At 36.6% G+C, this 16,218-nt stretch overlaps 1 protein-coding gene across 5 annotated transcripts in view; it reads left to right on the forward strand.

Annotated features, from left to right (window-relative positions):
- Nucleotides 1-13,185, forward strand: part of LOC119000751 (lysine-specific demethylase 6A-like) — a 209,031-nt gene extending 195,846 nt beyond the window's left edge. For all 5 annotated transcript variants that reach the window (XM_037065878.1, XM_037065882.1, XM_037065880.1 and 2 more), the window contains 3 exons: nt 12,011-12,075; nt 12,152-12,226; nt 12,663-13,185. In XM_037065878.1, the coding sequence (XP_036921773.1) occupies nt 12,011-12,075; nt 12,152-12,226; nt 12,663-12,843 (321 nt within the window). In that variant the 3' untranslated portion in view covers nt 12,844-13,185. The remainder of the gene's footprint in view (nt 1-12,010; nt 12,076-12,151; nt 12,227-12,662) is intronic.
- The last annotated feature ends 3,033 nt before the right edge of the window (nt 13,186-16,218 follow it).

Consider the following 16,218-nt stretch of genomic DNA (forward strand, 5'->3'; position numbering starts at 1 on the left):
TCCTTATAAAAAATCTTTTGGGAATCCACCCTCTCTTTGGATTTTTAAAATTGTTTGAGCTTTGTAAGAATTACCTCTTCGCTAGATGTTTTGTAAAATTCTTCTGTGAACCTACCCAGTTGAGGGCTTTTGTGTGCTGGGAGATTTTTGATTTACTGCTTCAATTTCTCTAGCTCTACTGGTTGATGATTCCTGCATTTTTCTTTTCTCTGACTTGGTTTTGGAAGATTACATTTTTTTAGAAATTTGTCCATTTCACCCACATTTTCAAATTTCTTGTTAAATAGTTGTTCAGAGTAATTTCTCACATTCCTTTGTATTTCTATTGTATCAGTTAAAATCTCTCTTTTTTCATTTCTGATATTGTTTATTTTGGCCCTCTATCTTTTTTGCTTTTTGACTCTTGTTATGTGGTTTATCTTTTCTTTTCTTTCTTTCTTTTTTCTTGTTTGATGTTCAAGTACAGTTTTCTGTCTTTTACTCCCATCCGAGCCCACCCCTCCCAGTGCTCCCTCCCATATCCACCCCCTACCTTAGTTATTATCCACGTGTCTTTTATACTTGTTCATGTCAGTCCTTCCCCTTTTCCCCCGAAATTCTCTCCCCTCTGGTCTCTGTCAGCCTGTTCCGTATTTCAGTGTCTTTGTTTATATTTTGCTTGCTTGTTTGCTTTGTTGATTAGGTTCCTGTTAAAGGTGAGATCATATGGTATTTGTCTTTCACCGCCTGCCTTATTTCACTCAGCATAATGCTTTCCAGTTCCATCCATGCTGTTGTAAAGAGTAGGAGCTCCTTCTTTCTTTCTGCAGCATAGAATTCCATTGTGTAAATGTACCATAGTTTCTGGATCCATTCATTTACTGACGGGCACGTAGGTTGCTTCCAGCACTTGGCTATTCTAAATTGTGATGCTATGAACATTGGGGTGCATAGGTTCTTTTGGATTGGTGTTTCAGGGTTCTTAGGATATAATCCCAGCAGTTAAATTGCTGGGTCAAAAAGCAGATCCATTTTTAGTTTTCAGAGAAATTTCATACTGTTTTCCACAGTAGTTGTACCAGTCTGCAATATTACCAACAGTATATTAAGGTTCACTTTTCTCCACAACCTCTCCAACACTTATCGTTTGTTGTTTTCTTTATGATGACCATTCCCTATGGTGTGAAGTGGTATCTCACTGGGTTTTAATTTGCATCTCTCTGATAGCTAGTGATATTGATCATCTTTCCATGTGTCTCTGGATCCTCTGTATGTCCCCTTTGGAGAAGTGTCTGTTGAAGTCCTTTGGCCACTTTTTAATTGGGTTGTTTATCTTCTTAGAGTGGAGTTGTGTGAGTCCTTCATATATTTTGGAGATTGAATCCTTATCTGAGGTATATTGGCAAATATGTTTTCCCATATGATTGGTACCCTTTTTATTTCAATACTGATTTCTTTAGCTGTGCAGAAGCTTTTAATTTTAATGAGATCCCATTTGTTTATTCTTCCCTTTATATCCCTTGCTCTAGGGGACATATTAGTAAAAATGTTGCTGCATGAATTATCTGAGATTTTCCTGTCAGTGTTCTCCTCTAGGACTTTAATGGTGCCATGGCTTATATTTAACTCTTTTATCCACCTTGAATTTATTTTGGTGTATGGTGTAAGTTGGTGCTCAAGTTTCATTTTTTTGCACATAGCTGTCCAGTTCTCCCAACACCATTTGTTGAAGAGGCTATTTTTACTCCATTTTATGTTGCTGCTCCCTGTGTTGAATATTAATTGACTGTGGAGACTTGGGTTTATTTCTGGGTTTTCTGTTTGTTCCATTGATCTATGTGCCTGTTTTTATGCCAGTACCAGGCTGTTTTGATTACAGTGGCCTTGTAATACAGTTTGGTGTTGGGTATTGTGATCCCTTCTACTTGGCTTTTTCTTTGTCAAAATTGCAGCAGCTATTTGGGGTCATCTGTGGTTCCATGTAAATTTTTGAGGTGTTTGTTCTATATCTGTGAACTATGCTGTTGGTACTTTAATAGGTATTACATTGAATCTATAAATCTCTTTAGGTAGTATGGACATTTTTTAAAAATAATTTATTTATTTAATTCTTGTTCAAGTACAGCTTTCTGTCTTATATTCCCAACTCTGCCCGCCCCCCACCCCATGCTCCCCGCCTTCCTCCCATTTCCTCCCCCCACCCTTAGTTATTGTCCATGTGTCCTTTATACTTGTTCATGTGAGTCCATCCCCTTTTCCTATATGATTCTCTCCCCTCTCCCTTCTGGATCCTGTCAGCCTGTTCCGTATTTCACTGTCATTGGTCATATTTTGCTTGCTTGTTTGTTTTGTTTAGATCCCTGTTAATGGTGGTATCATATGGTATTTGTCTTTCACTGCCTGGCTTATTTCACTCAGCATAATGCTTTCCAGTTCCATCCATGATGTTGCAAAGGGTAGTAGTTCCTTCTTCCTTTCTGCAGTATAGAATTCCATTGTGTAAATGCACGATAGTTTTCTGATCCAGTCATTGACCACTGGGCATCAAGATTGCTTCCAACTCTTGGCTATCGTGAATTGTGCTGCTATGAACATTGGGGTGCATAGGTTCTTTTGGATTGGTGTTTCAGGGTTCTCTTAGGATATACTCCTAAGAGTGGAATTGCTGGGTCAAAAGGCACGTTCATTTTTAGTTTTCTTAGAAAATTCCATACTATTTTCCATAGTGGTTGTACCAACCTCCAATCCCACCAACAGTGAACTAGGGTTCCCTTTTCCCCACAACCTCTCCAGCACTTGTTATTTGTTTCTTTATGATAGCCATTCTGACTGGTGTTAAGTGGTATCTCATTGTGGTTTTAATTTGCATCTCTCTGATAGCTAGTGATATCGAGCATCTTTTCATGTGTCACTGGATCCTCTGTATGTCCTCCTTGGAGAAATGTCTGTTCAAGTCCTTTGCCCATTTTATAATCGGGTTGCTTGTCTTCTTTGAGTGGAGTTGAGTGAGTTCTTTGTATATTTTGGAGATTAAACCTTTGTCTGAGGTATCACTGGCAAATATGTTTTCCCAAACAGTTGCTTCTCTTTGTATCTTGATACTGTTTTCCTTAGCCATGCAGAAGCTTTTAATTTTGATGAGATCCCATTTGTTTATTCTTTCCTTTATATCCCTTGCTGTAGGGGATGTATCAGTAAAAATATTGCTGCGTGGAATATCTGAGATTTTCCTGCCAATGCTCTCCACTAGGGCTTTAATGGTTTCCCAGCTTATATATAAGTCTTTTATCCACCTTGAATTAATTTTGATGTATGGTGTAAGTTGGTGCTCAAGTTTCATTTTTTTGCATGTAGCTGTCCAGTTCTCCCAACACCATTTGTTGAAAAAGCTGTCTTTACTACATTTTATGTTATTGCCACTTTTGTCAAATATTAATTAAGTAGAGATTTGGGTTTATTTCCGGACTCTCTGTTCTATTCCATTGGTCTATGTGCCTGTTTTTTTGCCAGAAGCAGGCTGTTTTCATTACAGTGGCCTTGTAATACAGTTTGATATCAGGTATTGTGATCCCTCCTACTTTGTTGTTTCTCAAAATTGCAACTGCTATTCGGGCTCTTTATGGTTCCATATAAATTTTTGAAGTGTTTGTTCTATGTCTGTGAAATATGCCATTGGTACTTTAATTGGTACTGCATTGAATCTGTAAATTGCTTTGGGTAGTATGGACATTTTGATGATGTTAATTCTTCCAATCCATGAACGCGGTATATGTTTCCATTTATTTGTGTCTTCCTTGATTTCTTTGTTCAGTATTGTGTAGTTTTCTGCATATAGGTCTTTTACCTCCTTGGTTAGGTTTATTCCCAGATATTTTATTTTTGTTTTTGCTATATCGAATGGGATTTTTTTCTTGATTTCTACTTCTGCTGCTTCATTGTTGGTATACAAAAATGCCTTTGATTTCTGGATATTGACTTTGTATCCCGCTGTTTTGCCAAATTCATTTATTAGTTCCAGTTCTTTTTTGGTAGAGGGTATAGGGTTTTCCATGTACGCTATTATGTCATCTGCAAACAATGCCAGTTTTGTTTCCTCCTTTCCGATTTGGATGCCTTTTATTTCCTTTTCTTGTCTGATTGCTGTGGCCAGAAGTTCTAATACTATATTGAATAGAAGTGGTGAAAGTGGGCAACCTTGTCTTGTTCCTGATCTTAGTGGAAAAGCTTTTAGTTTTTGCCCATTGAGTATGATGTTGGCTTTCATATATGGCCTTTATTATGTTGAGGAATGCTCCCTCTATTCCCATTTTTCTGAGTACCTTTCTCATAAATGGGTGTTGAACCTTATCAAAAGCTTTTTCTGCATCTATTGATATGACCATGTGGTTTTTGTCTTTGCTTTTCTTTATATCGTGAATTACATTTATTGATTTGCCTATATGGAACCATACTTGCATCCCTGGGATGAATCCCAATGGTCATGGTATGTGATCTTTTTCATGTATTGTTGGATGTGATTTGCTAATATTTTATTGAGGATTTTAGCGTCTATGGTCATCGGTGATATTGGCCTGTAATTTTCTTTCTTTGTTGTGTCTCTATCTGGCTTTGTAATTAGGGTGGTGCTGGCTCCATAAAAAGAATTGGGGAGTTTTCCCTCCTTTTGGATTTTTTGGAATAGTCTGTGAAGAATAGGGGTTAGCTCTTCCTTAAAGGTTTGTAGAATTCTTCTGTGAAATCATCTGGTCCAGGGCTTTTGTGTAATGGGAGTGTTTTGATTACTGCTTCAATTTCATTTGCTGTTATTGGCCTGTTCAGGTTTTCTGCTTCTTTTTCACTGAGTTTTGGAAGATTATATTTTGCTAGAAATTTGTCCATTTCTGGGTAGTATGGACATTTTGATGATGTTAATTCCTCCAGTCCTTGAACATGGTATATGTTTCCATTTGTTTGTGTCTTCCTTGATTTCTTTCTTCAGTGTTGTGTAGTTTTCTGCATACAGGTGTTTTACGTCCTTGGTTAGGTTTATTCCTAGGTATTTTATTTTATTTTATTTTATTGCTATATCAAATGGGATTTTTTCTTGATTTCTGCTTCTGTTGTTTTGTTGTTAGTATTCAAAAATGCCTTGATTTATGGATATTGACTTTGTATCCTGCTATTTTGCCAAATGCATTTATTAGTTTGAGCAGTTTTTTTGTAGAATCTATAGGATTTTCCATGTACACTATCATGTCATCGGCAAATAATGACAGATTTGTATTCTCCTTTCCGATTTGGATGCCTTTTTTTTTTCTTTTCTGATCACTGTGGCTAAAACTTCCAACACTATATCGAATAGAAGTGGTGAAAGTGGATAGCCTTGTCTTGTTCCTGATCTTCGTGGAAAAGGTTTTAATTGTTGCCCACTGAGTATGATATTGGACCTGTGTGATATAGGAGGCTGTGGGTCTCTCCTATATGGCCTTTATTATGTTGAGGAATGTTCCCTCTGTTCCCACTTTGCTGAGTGTTTTTATCCTAAATATGTGCTGTACCTTATCAAAAGCTTTTTCTGGTTTATCTTTTCAAAGAACCACTGGGCATTGGTGTTAAGAGTGGTGAGCGTCACTGCCTTCCAAAGAATCAGTTCATGAAATTATTAATCATTTGAATTATTCTTTTAGTCTCTGTGTTACTTACTTCTTCACTGGTCTTGTTTTTTCCTTCTTTCTGCCCATTGTGGGCTTCATTTGTTCTTTTCCTCCCAATTCTTATAATTGTTGGGTTAGGTTGTTTATTTGAAATTTTTCTGTCTTTTTTAGACAGGCCTATATTGGTATGAGTTTTCCTCTTGTAACTGCCTTTGCAGCATCCCATAGTTTTTGAGCTATTGTGTGTTCATTTTCATTTGTTTTCAGAAACATTTTTATTTCTTCCTTGATGTCATTGTTATCCCATTCATTGCTTAATAGCGCATTATTCAGTCTCCATGAATTTGACTGTTTCTTATTTTTATTTCTTGAGGTTGGTATCTAGTTTCAAGCTATTGCAATCCAAGAAAATCCTTGATATGATTTCAAATTTCTTGGATCTGTTGAGGCTTGTTTTGTTTCTGATCATGTGGTTTGTCTTTGAGAATGTTCCATGCGCTTTGAAAGGAATGTGTATTTTGCTTCCTTGGTGTGAAAGTTTTTGTGTATGTCAGTTAAGTGCATTTGATCTAGAGTGTCATTCAGTGGAACAGTATCATTGATTCATTGTTTGGAACATCTATCCATTGTTGACAGTTGGGTGTTGAAATCCCTAAGTACAAATGCGTTGCTCTCTATATGCTTCTTGAAGTCCTCCAAGACTTTACTTGTACATTTGGGTACTCTATGTTGGATGTGTATATGTTTACAACATTTATCTCTTCTTGAAGGATTCTTCTCTTTATATGGTGAAGTTTGTCTCTTTTTATGTCCTTTCTTTTGAAATCTATTTTCTCTAATTTAAGTATTGGTACCCCAGCTTATTTTTCTCTGTTTCCTTGGTATATTTTTACCCAACCCTTCACTTTCAGTCTCTGTAGGTTTTTATTCTGAGGTGGGTCTTCTTTGGCAGTGCATAAGTTGGTCATATTTTCTTATCCATTCCACTCCCCTATGTCTTTGATTGGAGACTTTAATCCATTTACATGTAGAATTTTTTCTTGATAATGTTGTTACTTTTGCCCCGTTATTTTTCCCCTTTATTCCTCTCTGCTCTGTACTCGCTTTCCATCATTCCCCCCGACCTTATTTCATGGCTGTGGGTCTTACATACAAATTCTTTGGCTTCTGCATTTCCCATACTATTGTTAACCTCCCATTATCTATTTTGTACCTACCACTTGTACTACTTATTCCCTGTATCTTTTCCCCATTCTCTCTCACTCCTTCCCCATCGATAACCCTCCATGTGATGTTTATTTCTGTGAGTCTTTTTCTATTCTAGTTGTTTCCTTAGTTTTAGTTTTCATTTTTTCCGTTCACTTGTTAACAGTTGTCATTTTATTGTTCATATTTTTGAACTTCTCTTTTTTAGATAAGTCCCTTTAACGTTTCATATAATAAGGGCTTGCTAGTGATGAAGTCTTAAGATTATTATTTTTTAAATATATTTTATTGATTATGCCATTACAGTTGTTCTATTCCCCTGTTCATGCCCCTCCACCCTGCACACTCCTCCCCCACCATTCCCCCCTTTAGTTTATGACCACGTGTCTCAATTCTTTAGATTCTATATTTCCCCTACTATTCTTGCCCTCCCCCTATCTATTGTCTACCTACTGTCTATGCTATTTTCTGTGCCTTCTCCCCCCTCCCACTCCCCTGTTGCTGACCCTCCATGTGATCTCCATTTCTGTGGTTCCACTCCTGATCTAGCTGTCCTCTTAGTTTACTTTTGTTTTAGGTGTGGTTGTTAGTAACTGTGAGTTTGCTGTCCTTTCACTGTTCATAATTTTTATCTTCTTTTTCTTAGGTAAGTCCCTTTAACATTTCATATCATAAGGGCTCGGTGATGATGAACTCCTTGAACTTGACCTTATCTGAGAAGCACTTTATCTGTCCTTCCATTCTAAATGAAAGCTTTGCTGGATAGAGCAGTCTTGGATGTAGATCTTTGGATTTCATGACTTGGAATACTTCTTTCCAGCCCCGTCTTGCCTGGAAGGTCTATTTTGAGAAATCCCTGACAATCTGATGGGCACTCCTTTGTAGGTGACTGTCCCCTTATCTCTTTCTGCTTCTAGAATTCTAATTTGAATCTTGGCTAATGTAATGATGATGTGCCTAGTGTGTTCCTTCATGGGTCCAACTTCTTTGGCACTCTCTGAGCTTCCTGGATTTCCTGGAAGTCTATGGCCTTTGCCAGATTGGGGAAGTCCTCCTTTATTTGTTCAAATAAGTTTTCCACTTGCTCTTTTTCTTTCCCTTCTGGCACCCCTATAATTCTGATGTTGGAGTGTTTAAAGATGTCCTGGAGGTTCCTAAGCCTATCCTCATTTATTTGAACTCTTGTTTCTTTATTATGTTCTGATTGGATGTTTCCTTCTTCCTTCTGGTCCACTCCATTAATTTGAGTCCCAGTTTCCTTTCCATCACTATTGGTTTCCTGTGCATTTCCCTTCATTTCATTTAGTTTAGCCTTCATATAGTTCTCTAATTTGTGAGTATAAGCAACCAGTTCTGTGAGCATCCTGATCACCAGTGTCTTGAAATGTGCATCTGAGAGGTTCGCTATTTCTCGGTCACTTAGTTATCGGCTCTGGGGTTTTGAGTTCTTCTTGAGCCATATTCTGGATTGTTCGTGCCTGTTACATCTGAGGAGCAGAGCCGTAGATGTTCACCAAAGTGGGACAACTCAGTTGCTGTGTTGTGACGCTGTATGTTGGTGCTTGGTCAAAGGAAATTAGTGGTGGTCCCCTCTGCCTCCTCCCTCCGCCAGGGCCCATGGTCTATCTCACTGCTCACTCTTTTGCTGGGTTTATCTGCTGCTGTGAATGTGCAACCTTACTCAGCCTGGTCCGCACCCTCACTGGGTCCACAATGCTACCCCGGCTGCTTGCATGCCTGGGTCGCCTGGGTCACCTGGGTCGGGGGATCCTTTCTGCCCAACCCTGCTTCGCTGGATCAGCCCGTCTTACTTGTCCTGGTTGAATGGTTGGTTCGTTGTTGTTGGACTTATGTATAGTTCAATTTTCTGTTCTTTGGCTGCATCTTTGTTTATTAAACCTTTGTTGTATTCAAACTTGGTTGTGGGAGAAGGCACAGTGTTTCCACCTTCGCCTCCATCTTGGCGGAAGTCCCCCACGGGTGTCTTCAATTGATGTTTTGAGGGTTTATTTTTCCGAGGTGGGGCTCTGAATTGGCAGTCTCGCTCCCCAGTTTCACCTGGTTTATCTGTGTGTACACATGGAACCACCATGTTATACAAGCCACCTTGTGTGCTGCATTCCACGTATCATTGCCTCTCTGGGTCCACCAGCCACTGCTTTCTTTTTTTTATCTCTATGACATCCCGATACTGCCTGACATTCCAATACTGCCCCTTTACCAGTCTGGATGAATGTGTCTACTTTAACTTCTTGCTTGTCAGACATCCATGAAGTTCAATTTTCTGTCAGTACAAGTTGTGATTTTGTTTCTAAATTTTTGTTGTTTTTATTTGTTTGTGGGAGGAGGCACAGTGTGTCTATCTAGCCTCCATCTTGGTGGGGAGTTTCACTCCTTTTTAAATATATATTTTATTATTTTATTATTAGAGAATGGGGAAGTATGGGAGAAAGAAAGGGAAACATCAGTGTGTGGTTGCCTATTGTATGCCCCCTGCTGGGAACCTGGCTTGCAACCCAGGTGTGTGCCCTGACTGGGAATTGAACTAGCGATCTGGTTTGCAGGTTGGCATTCAGTCCACTTAGCCACACCAGCCAGAGCAGTATTTCTCTTTCAATGTTTATTGATTTTAGAGTGAAGGAGAAAGGGAGAGTAACATTGACTTACTGTTACACATATTTATGTATTCATCGAGTGATTCTTGTATGCACCTGACTGGGGATCAAATGTACAACCTTGGCAATAGGTTGGCACTGTAATTGATTGAGCTACCTGGTGAGGGCAGTTGTTATTTCTTCAAATAGTTTTTTAGTCCTTTGCCCACTCACTTCTCCTTCCACATATGAGGCAGGTATTGTCCCACTTCATGGTATCCCAAATATCCTGTGAAAAGGATCTCATTATTTTTTTATTGTTTTTCTTTTTTTCTCTTCTGATTGGGTTTTTTTTTTTAATCTTCTCTTCCAAATCACTGATTCATTACTCTGATTCGTGAAACCTATTGTTTATTCATTCCAGTGTATTTTTTTATTTCAGATACCTCCATTTTTGACTGGCCCTCTTTAATGTTTCTACATTCTTTTCCTGTTTTTGAGCATTTTTATAACTATTAGTTTGACTTCTGTAACTGGTAAATGCTTTGCCTCCATTTCATTTAGCTCATTTTGTATGGAATTCACCTGTTGTTTAATTGGGGGCATGTTTCTTTGTCTTCACATTTGGTCCTGTGTGTAGTGGCATTATGGAGCAGATGGCACCCAGTGGCACAATTTCCTTAATCACTTGAACTAGGTGCTCCAGGATGTCCCTTGTGTGTGTTATTTGGGAGCTTATATAATTGAGTCTTGATAGTTGTTGGCCTCTTTGTGTGTGGAAACATCCCTTAGGCTAAGTGACTGTGAGGCTCAACCCCAACACACTGTGCAAACTGCTGATCACATGAAGTGGAATTCACCTGAGCAAGGAGTGGCGCTTGCAGAAATCTCCCATTGGTTTGCCACTTCTGAAATTAATTGGATCCTGCTCTGTTCTTGTCTGAAACTGGACACTGAATGTGTTGGTTCTGGGCCTCTTGAGAGGCACTCTGGTATAACCCAATGTCAGGCAACTTTCTCCTATATCTGGCCCTGGGCCACCTATTTGGAGCTATCAGCAATCCACAATTTGTAGCTGTCACTGCCTTCATATACTGTTACAAGGAACAAGCTGTGTGCCATGGTTACCTTTTACCAGGACTGGGTCCAGGAGGCTGTTCAGCAGGAGTCTCAAGGCACCCCAAAGTCTGCCTTTGTGTGCCAGGTATCTGTTAGGTTCTCTTACTAAACCTGCCTTCAGTTGCACTCTGAAGAAGGTCATAAACTCCACAGGGTGTTGCCAAAGTGATTCCAGCTGATGGGGCTATTTCTTATTCCCAGACTGATGTTAAAAGGAGAGGAATGCTCTTCCCAAGAAAGATGATATCAGTCTCAATGTGGCCTCTGTAAATCCTTAGTTTTAAGACCTCAGTTCAGATAGGCTTTAGTTGTCTTATAGCATGATTGTTCTACAATTTATTTGCAATTCCTGTTTGATTCTGGGAGGAGGTTAGTGTAAATTCCATCTAATCTGTTGCTATCCTGGAATTTCCATCTTCATTTAAAAATACGAATTCCTAGTTGTCTCAATTTCATACTCTTCTTGAATTATATTGGCAGCTTTGTCAAAAGATTTTTTATTCACATATTCTTATTCAGCACTTAATATTTTAGTAGTGCTATGTAAATGTTTCATTTTTATATAGAATTTATTGTGTCAGAAACTTAGACTGCTAAAAACTTCTTTAAATTCTTATATGATAAGAATTAATAAGTTTTATTAATATGATCCACACAGGCAAGGTCAGATTACTAAAGAAAATAATAATTACTAGTAGAAAATTTTTATTTTTTATTTTATATGTTTTAGCTATGTAAATTTATATTTGCATGAAAACATAGTCCTCCCTTTGTAGAACATGTGCTTTTGCTTTGCTACTTGACATTTACTAGTACCTTTGATGCTTAGTTCCCCTAATCTTGCTGTATTTTTTTAAATTTACTTCTCAAATATGTGAAAAATTCTCACATAGGCAAAAATTTTAAAACTACAGATTTCATTCTTAGAGAAGAATGTCAGTGAGGAAAACATACTGTGTTCTTTGTTTTTGAAAAAAGAGAATAAAATCTGTTTCTTAAGATATGCACATAGAAAAATTCTTCTTCCTAAAATATTGTCAGGCGTTATGTTCTGTTTTGTTATTTCTTTTTTTTTTTTTGGTTACTTCTGTTGTTCAGGCACAGTTGTCTGCACTTCCCCCCACCACAGGTTTTACGTATTATTTTTTGTTTTATTATTTTTACTTTTCTCTCAAATTCTTTTTACATTATTTAAAATGAACTACATTTACATGTTGAATATCTGTTGGCCACAATAGGTAAGTGTTTTTCTATTTGCATAAGTAATTTTTACAATGCTTATTTTGTGGTTGGAAGAGGTTGAATATCATGATGTTTGGCCTGACTGTTTTTGATGTATTATTGAATGTGGACACTGAAGATACTTTTTATGAATTGTGGTTTTAGAAATTTAGTTTTGAAGGTAGGTCTGTTTCAGTCCTGTGTAATTAAACAATAGCATATAACAATACTATGCATGAATGTTTGTTTATTCTATAGGAAGAAAATGAGAAAAGAATGCAACATAAAGAGTGTTCAGATAATGAATCCACATCATCAGATTTGTGAGTAACTTTTAGTGTTCACTCAGTATTTCCACCCAGTAGTCATGGATTTAATGTAATTTTATTTTTTTTTAAGTTCTGGAAAGAGAAGGAAAGGACCTTTTAAAACCATTAAGGTTGGGACTAACATTGACCTCTCTGATGACAAAAAGTAAGTCCCCCATTCTCTTTTATGATGTAAAAATAGGATTGCAGGATTGGTAATTACCTGATTGATTGGGATTTTTTGTTTGCTTGTTTTTTGTTTTTAGCCCTATTGATTTTATTTGTTGGTGACAAATATCAGCATTCTGAAATATTTTGAAGTTTTGGATTAGATTTTTCCTAATGAAGAGTGTCAAACATTAATTTTACAGATTTAAAAATAAAAATTCTCTTTCATTTACAAGATTATGACAAATTTTTGGTTTGAATACAATTACCTCAATGTTTTAGAACTTTTTTAACACCACATTGTTCTTTACCTTAAAACTATAAGACTTAGAGATTTAAATATTTTCTGATTAGACCATGAGATTGTTGAGATATAGTTAATTCTCTTAAATATTTTACCAAAATTACACTTTTGATCTGTTGCTTTATTTCAGGTGGAAGTTGCAGTTACATGAGCTGACTAAACTTCCTGCTTTTGTTCGGGTGGTATCAGCAGGAAATCTTCTAAGCCACCTTGGTCATACCATTCTGGGCATGAATACTGTTCAACTATACATGAAAGTTCCAGGGAGTCGAACACCAGGTTGTTTTTATGGACTAACATGTCTTATGTAATTGGGAAAAAAAGCATTAATCCAGTGTGACACATTTAGAAAATCATTTTCTTTCCATTTGTAATTATTAAATCAAAAGAATTTTTAGTGTTTCTTATAGGTAAAAATATTTGTAATCACGCTTACAATTGAGATGAGAGTATTAATTTGTTATGTCCATGAGTTTTTTAATAGGTAAACACAAAAACAAGAAAATGTAACGGGTGGGAGGCATTAAGTTATTCACTGAGTAAAGTAACTTAAGGCAGTGTAAAAGCTTCGGCTTGATCCCATTGACTACAAGCTGACAGCTTACCAAATTTATTTAACCACAGTTCTATCAAGAACTATATTATATCATGAACTAAGTGTGTTTACTATATGTAATAAAAATTTTACTAAAAACACTTCAAGTACACACTGATTTTAGTTGTATGTTCTAATTTCCTGTTTTGCTACATTTTTAAAAATGGACTCAGAAACTTTCTAGTTCAGAAGTCAGTAAACTTTAAAAGGGTTTGAGTAAGCATTTCAGGCTTTATAAGCCAACAGGCTTATATATTATGTAGGCAACAATAGATAAAAGCTAATTTTCTTGCCATTTGTTAATTAAAATATGTAATAATTGATAGAGTTTTTTCTCCTAAAGGGGTAATAAAATTTTCAGCTCAAAATCAGGGGTCTGTATCATCAAAGCCAACTGAAGATCTACATCTGTTAAAGCTATATTCTACAATGAGAATGTGTAGTCTACATATTTTACAATATGTAACATTACACAATGTTACATATTTTATCTTTAAAACATCTTTGTACAAAAATATGTATTATCAAATACTGCTGTCAGTGTATGGGCATGTTTGTTGAACATATTAATTGGTTAGAAGACATATGAGTTTTGTTTTATTTTTTTACCCTATGTTTTTCTTAACATTTCATTGCATTTCAGATTAATCTTTTCCAATGAGAGGTCAGCTGGAAGCTTCTGTGTTGCATAAAGTTCTCTTGCAAAACAGAAATATTCTGTGACTTTGCATTGAGGTTTGAAAAATGCTACTAAAACTCTACCTGAAAAATGTATGCTATGATCACTTATCAGCCTTTTGGCTAAAATTAAGTTAAAAATGTATGTTGCAGATTATTGAAAGAATGGGCATCCAAATTTCTGTTTAATTTTTAATATCAAACAAAGTGTACAAAGCAGGTGGACAGCTACAGTTTAGGTTAAATTTCAATACCACACAAAGTATACAAACTTTTTTTACTTCAATGTCCCATTTATTCTCATTTTGTTTCTCTTCCTTTAAAAGAGAGATTCAAAAAACAGTATTACTAAGACTGATGTTTAAGCTTTACTACTTATCTTTTTTCTAGTGGCTTTATATTTCAGGCCTTATTTTTACATCTGTAATTCATTTTTCAGCTTATATTCTATATGATGTCAGAGAGTTGTCAGTTTCACTTTTTTTTGCATTTATTTGTTCAGTTTCCCCAGTAACACCTATTAGAGAGACTGAGATTATCTTTAACCCATTGTGTATTTTTCATTTTGTCTTGATTGACCATACAAGTAACTGTTTATTTCTGAATTTTCTATTCTGTTCCATTGTTCTGTGTGTTTGTTCTGTGGCTATACATTTTTTATTGTTATAACTTTAAATGTAGTTTAAAATCAGGGGGAATGATATCTCTTCTTTGTCCTTCTTTCCCAACAGTGCTTAGACTATTAGTGGTTTTCTTTTGTTTCATATAAATTTTAATGTTCTTCAGTTGCAATTGTTCCAATTTTCCCTCCATTACTCTCCCATCCCTACCCACCCCCACCTCCTGTAGTTAATCCTCCCCACTTTTGTCTTTGTTCATGGGTCCTTTATATACATTCCGTGACCCTTCCCCATCCTTCTCTCTTATATCCCTCCACCCTTCCTTCTGGTCACTATCTTTCTGTACTTCACTTCAATGTTTCTAGTTCTGTTGTGCCTGCTTGTTTTGTTGATTATATTACACTTATAGGTGAAATTATGTGGTATTTGTCTTTCACTGCCTGGCATATTTCACTTAGCATAATACTCCCCAGTTTCACCCCAGCTGTCACAAAGGGTAAGAGCTCCTTTTTTCTTTCTGCTATGAGGTATTCCATTGTGTTGTAAATGTGCCATAGTTTTTCAATCCATTCATTTACTGATGGGCATTTAGTCTGCTTCCACCACCTAGGGTATTATGAAGTGTGCCACTATGAACTTTGGGGTGCTTAGGTTCTTTAGAATTGGTTATTCATGGTTCTTAGGGTATAATCCTAAAAGTGGAATGGCCAGGTCAAAAGTCATTTCATGTTTAATTTTTTGAGAAAATGTCATACTGTTTTCTGTAGTGGTTGCACCAGTCTGCATTCTCAGCAACAGTGCTAACAGAACCCCAAAAACTGGGGTTCCATTTTCTACACAAACTTGCCAGCACTTGTTGTTTGTTCATTTGTTTATGATGGCCATTCTGACAGGTGTGAAGTGATATCTCATTATGGTTTTAATTTGCATTTCTTTGGTGGCTAGTGATGCTGAGGATATTTGTATAGGCCCTCAGTATGTCTTGCTTGGAAAAGTATCTGTTCAGGTCCTTTGTTCATTTTTTAGTTGAATTGTTTCTCTTACTGGAGTGGAGTCATATGAGTACTTTATATTTTGGAGATCAAACTCTTTGTCTCAGGTATCATTGGCAAATATGATTTGCCATGCAGTTGGTTCCCTTTACATTTTGCTGATGATTTCTCTGGCTGTGCAGAAGATTTTTAATTTGATATAGTCCCATTTGTTTATTCTTTCCTGTATGTCCCTTGCTTTGGGGGATATAACAGTGAAAGTACTGATACATGGAATATATGGAACTCTCCTATGTGTTCTCCTTTAGGATTTTTAGTGTGCCAACTTTTATCCATTATAAGCTTATTTTTATTTATGGGGTGGTAAGGTAGTGTCTGGATTTTTTGTGGTTTTGTTTGTTTGTTCACATGTACTTGTCCAAATCTCACAACACCATTTGTTGAAGAGGCTATCTTTACTCCATTTTATGTCACTACCCCCTTTGTTGACTATTAATTGACTGTAGAGATTTGGGTTTATTTCTGGGCTCTCTGTTCTGTTCCATTGGTCTATGTGCCTGTTTTTATGCCAGTACCAGGCTGTTTTGATTACAGTGGCTTTGTAATATTGTTTGATACCAGGTATTGTGATCCCTCCTACCTTGTTCTTCTTTCTGAAAAGTGCTGTGGCTATTTGGGGTCATTTATGGTTCTATATAAATTTCTGAAATGTTTGTTCTATATCTGTGAAATATGCCATTGGTACTTTAATAGGTATTACATAGAATCTGTAAATTGCTTTGAGTAGTATGGACATTTTGA

Source organism: Sturnira hondurensis, unplaced genomic scaffold (genome assembly GCF_014824575.4).
Source record: "Sturnira hondurensis isolate 20B ecotype Veracruz unplaced genomic scaffold, ASM1482457v3 Scaffold0016273, whole genome shotgun sequence".
NCBI classification, from domain to species: Eukaryota; Metazoa; Chordata; class Mammalia; order Chiroptera; family Phyllostomidae; genus Sturnira; species Sturnira hondurensis.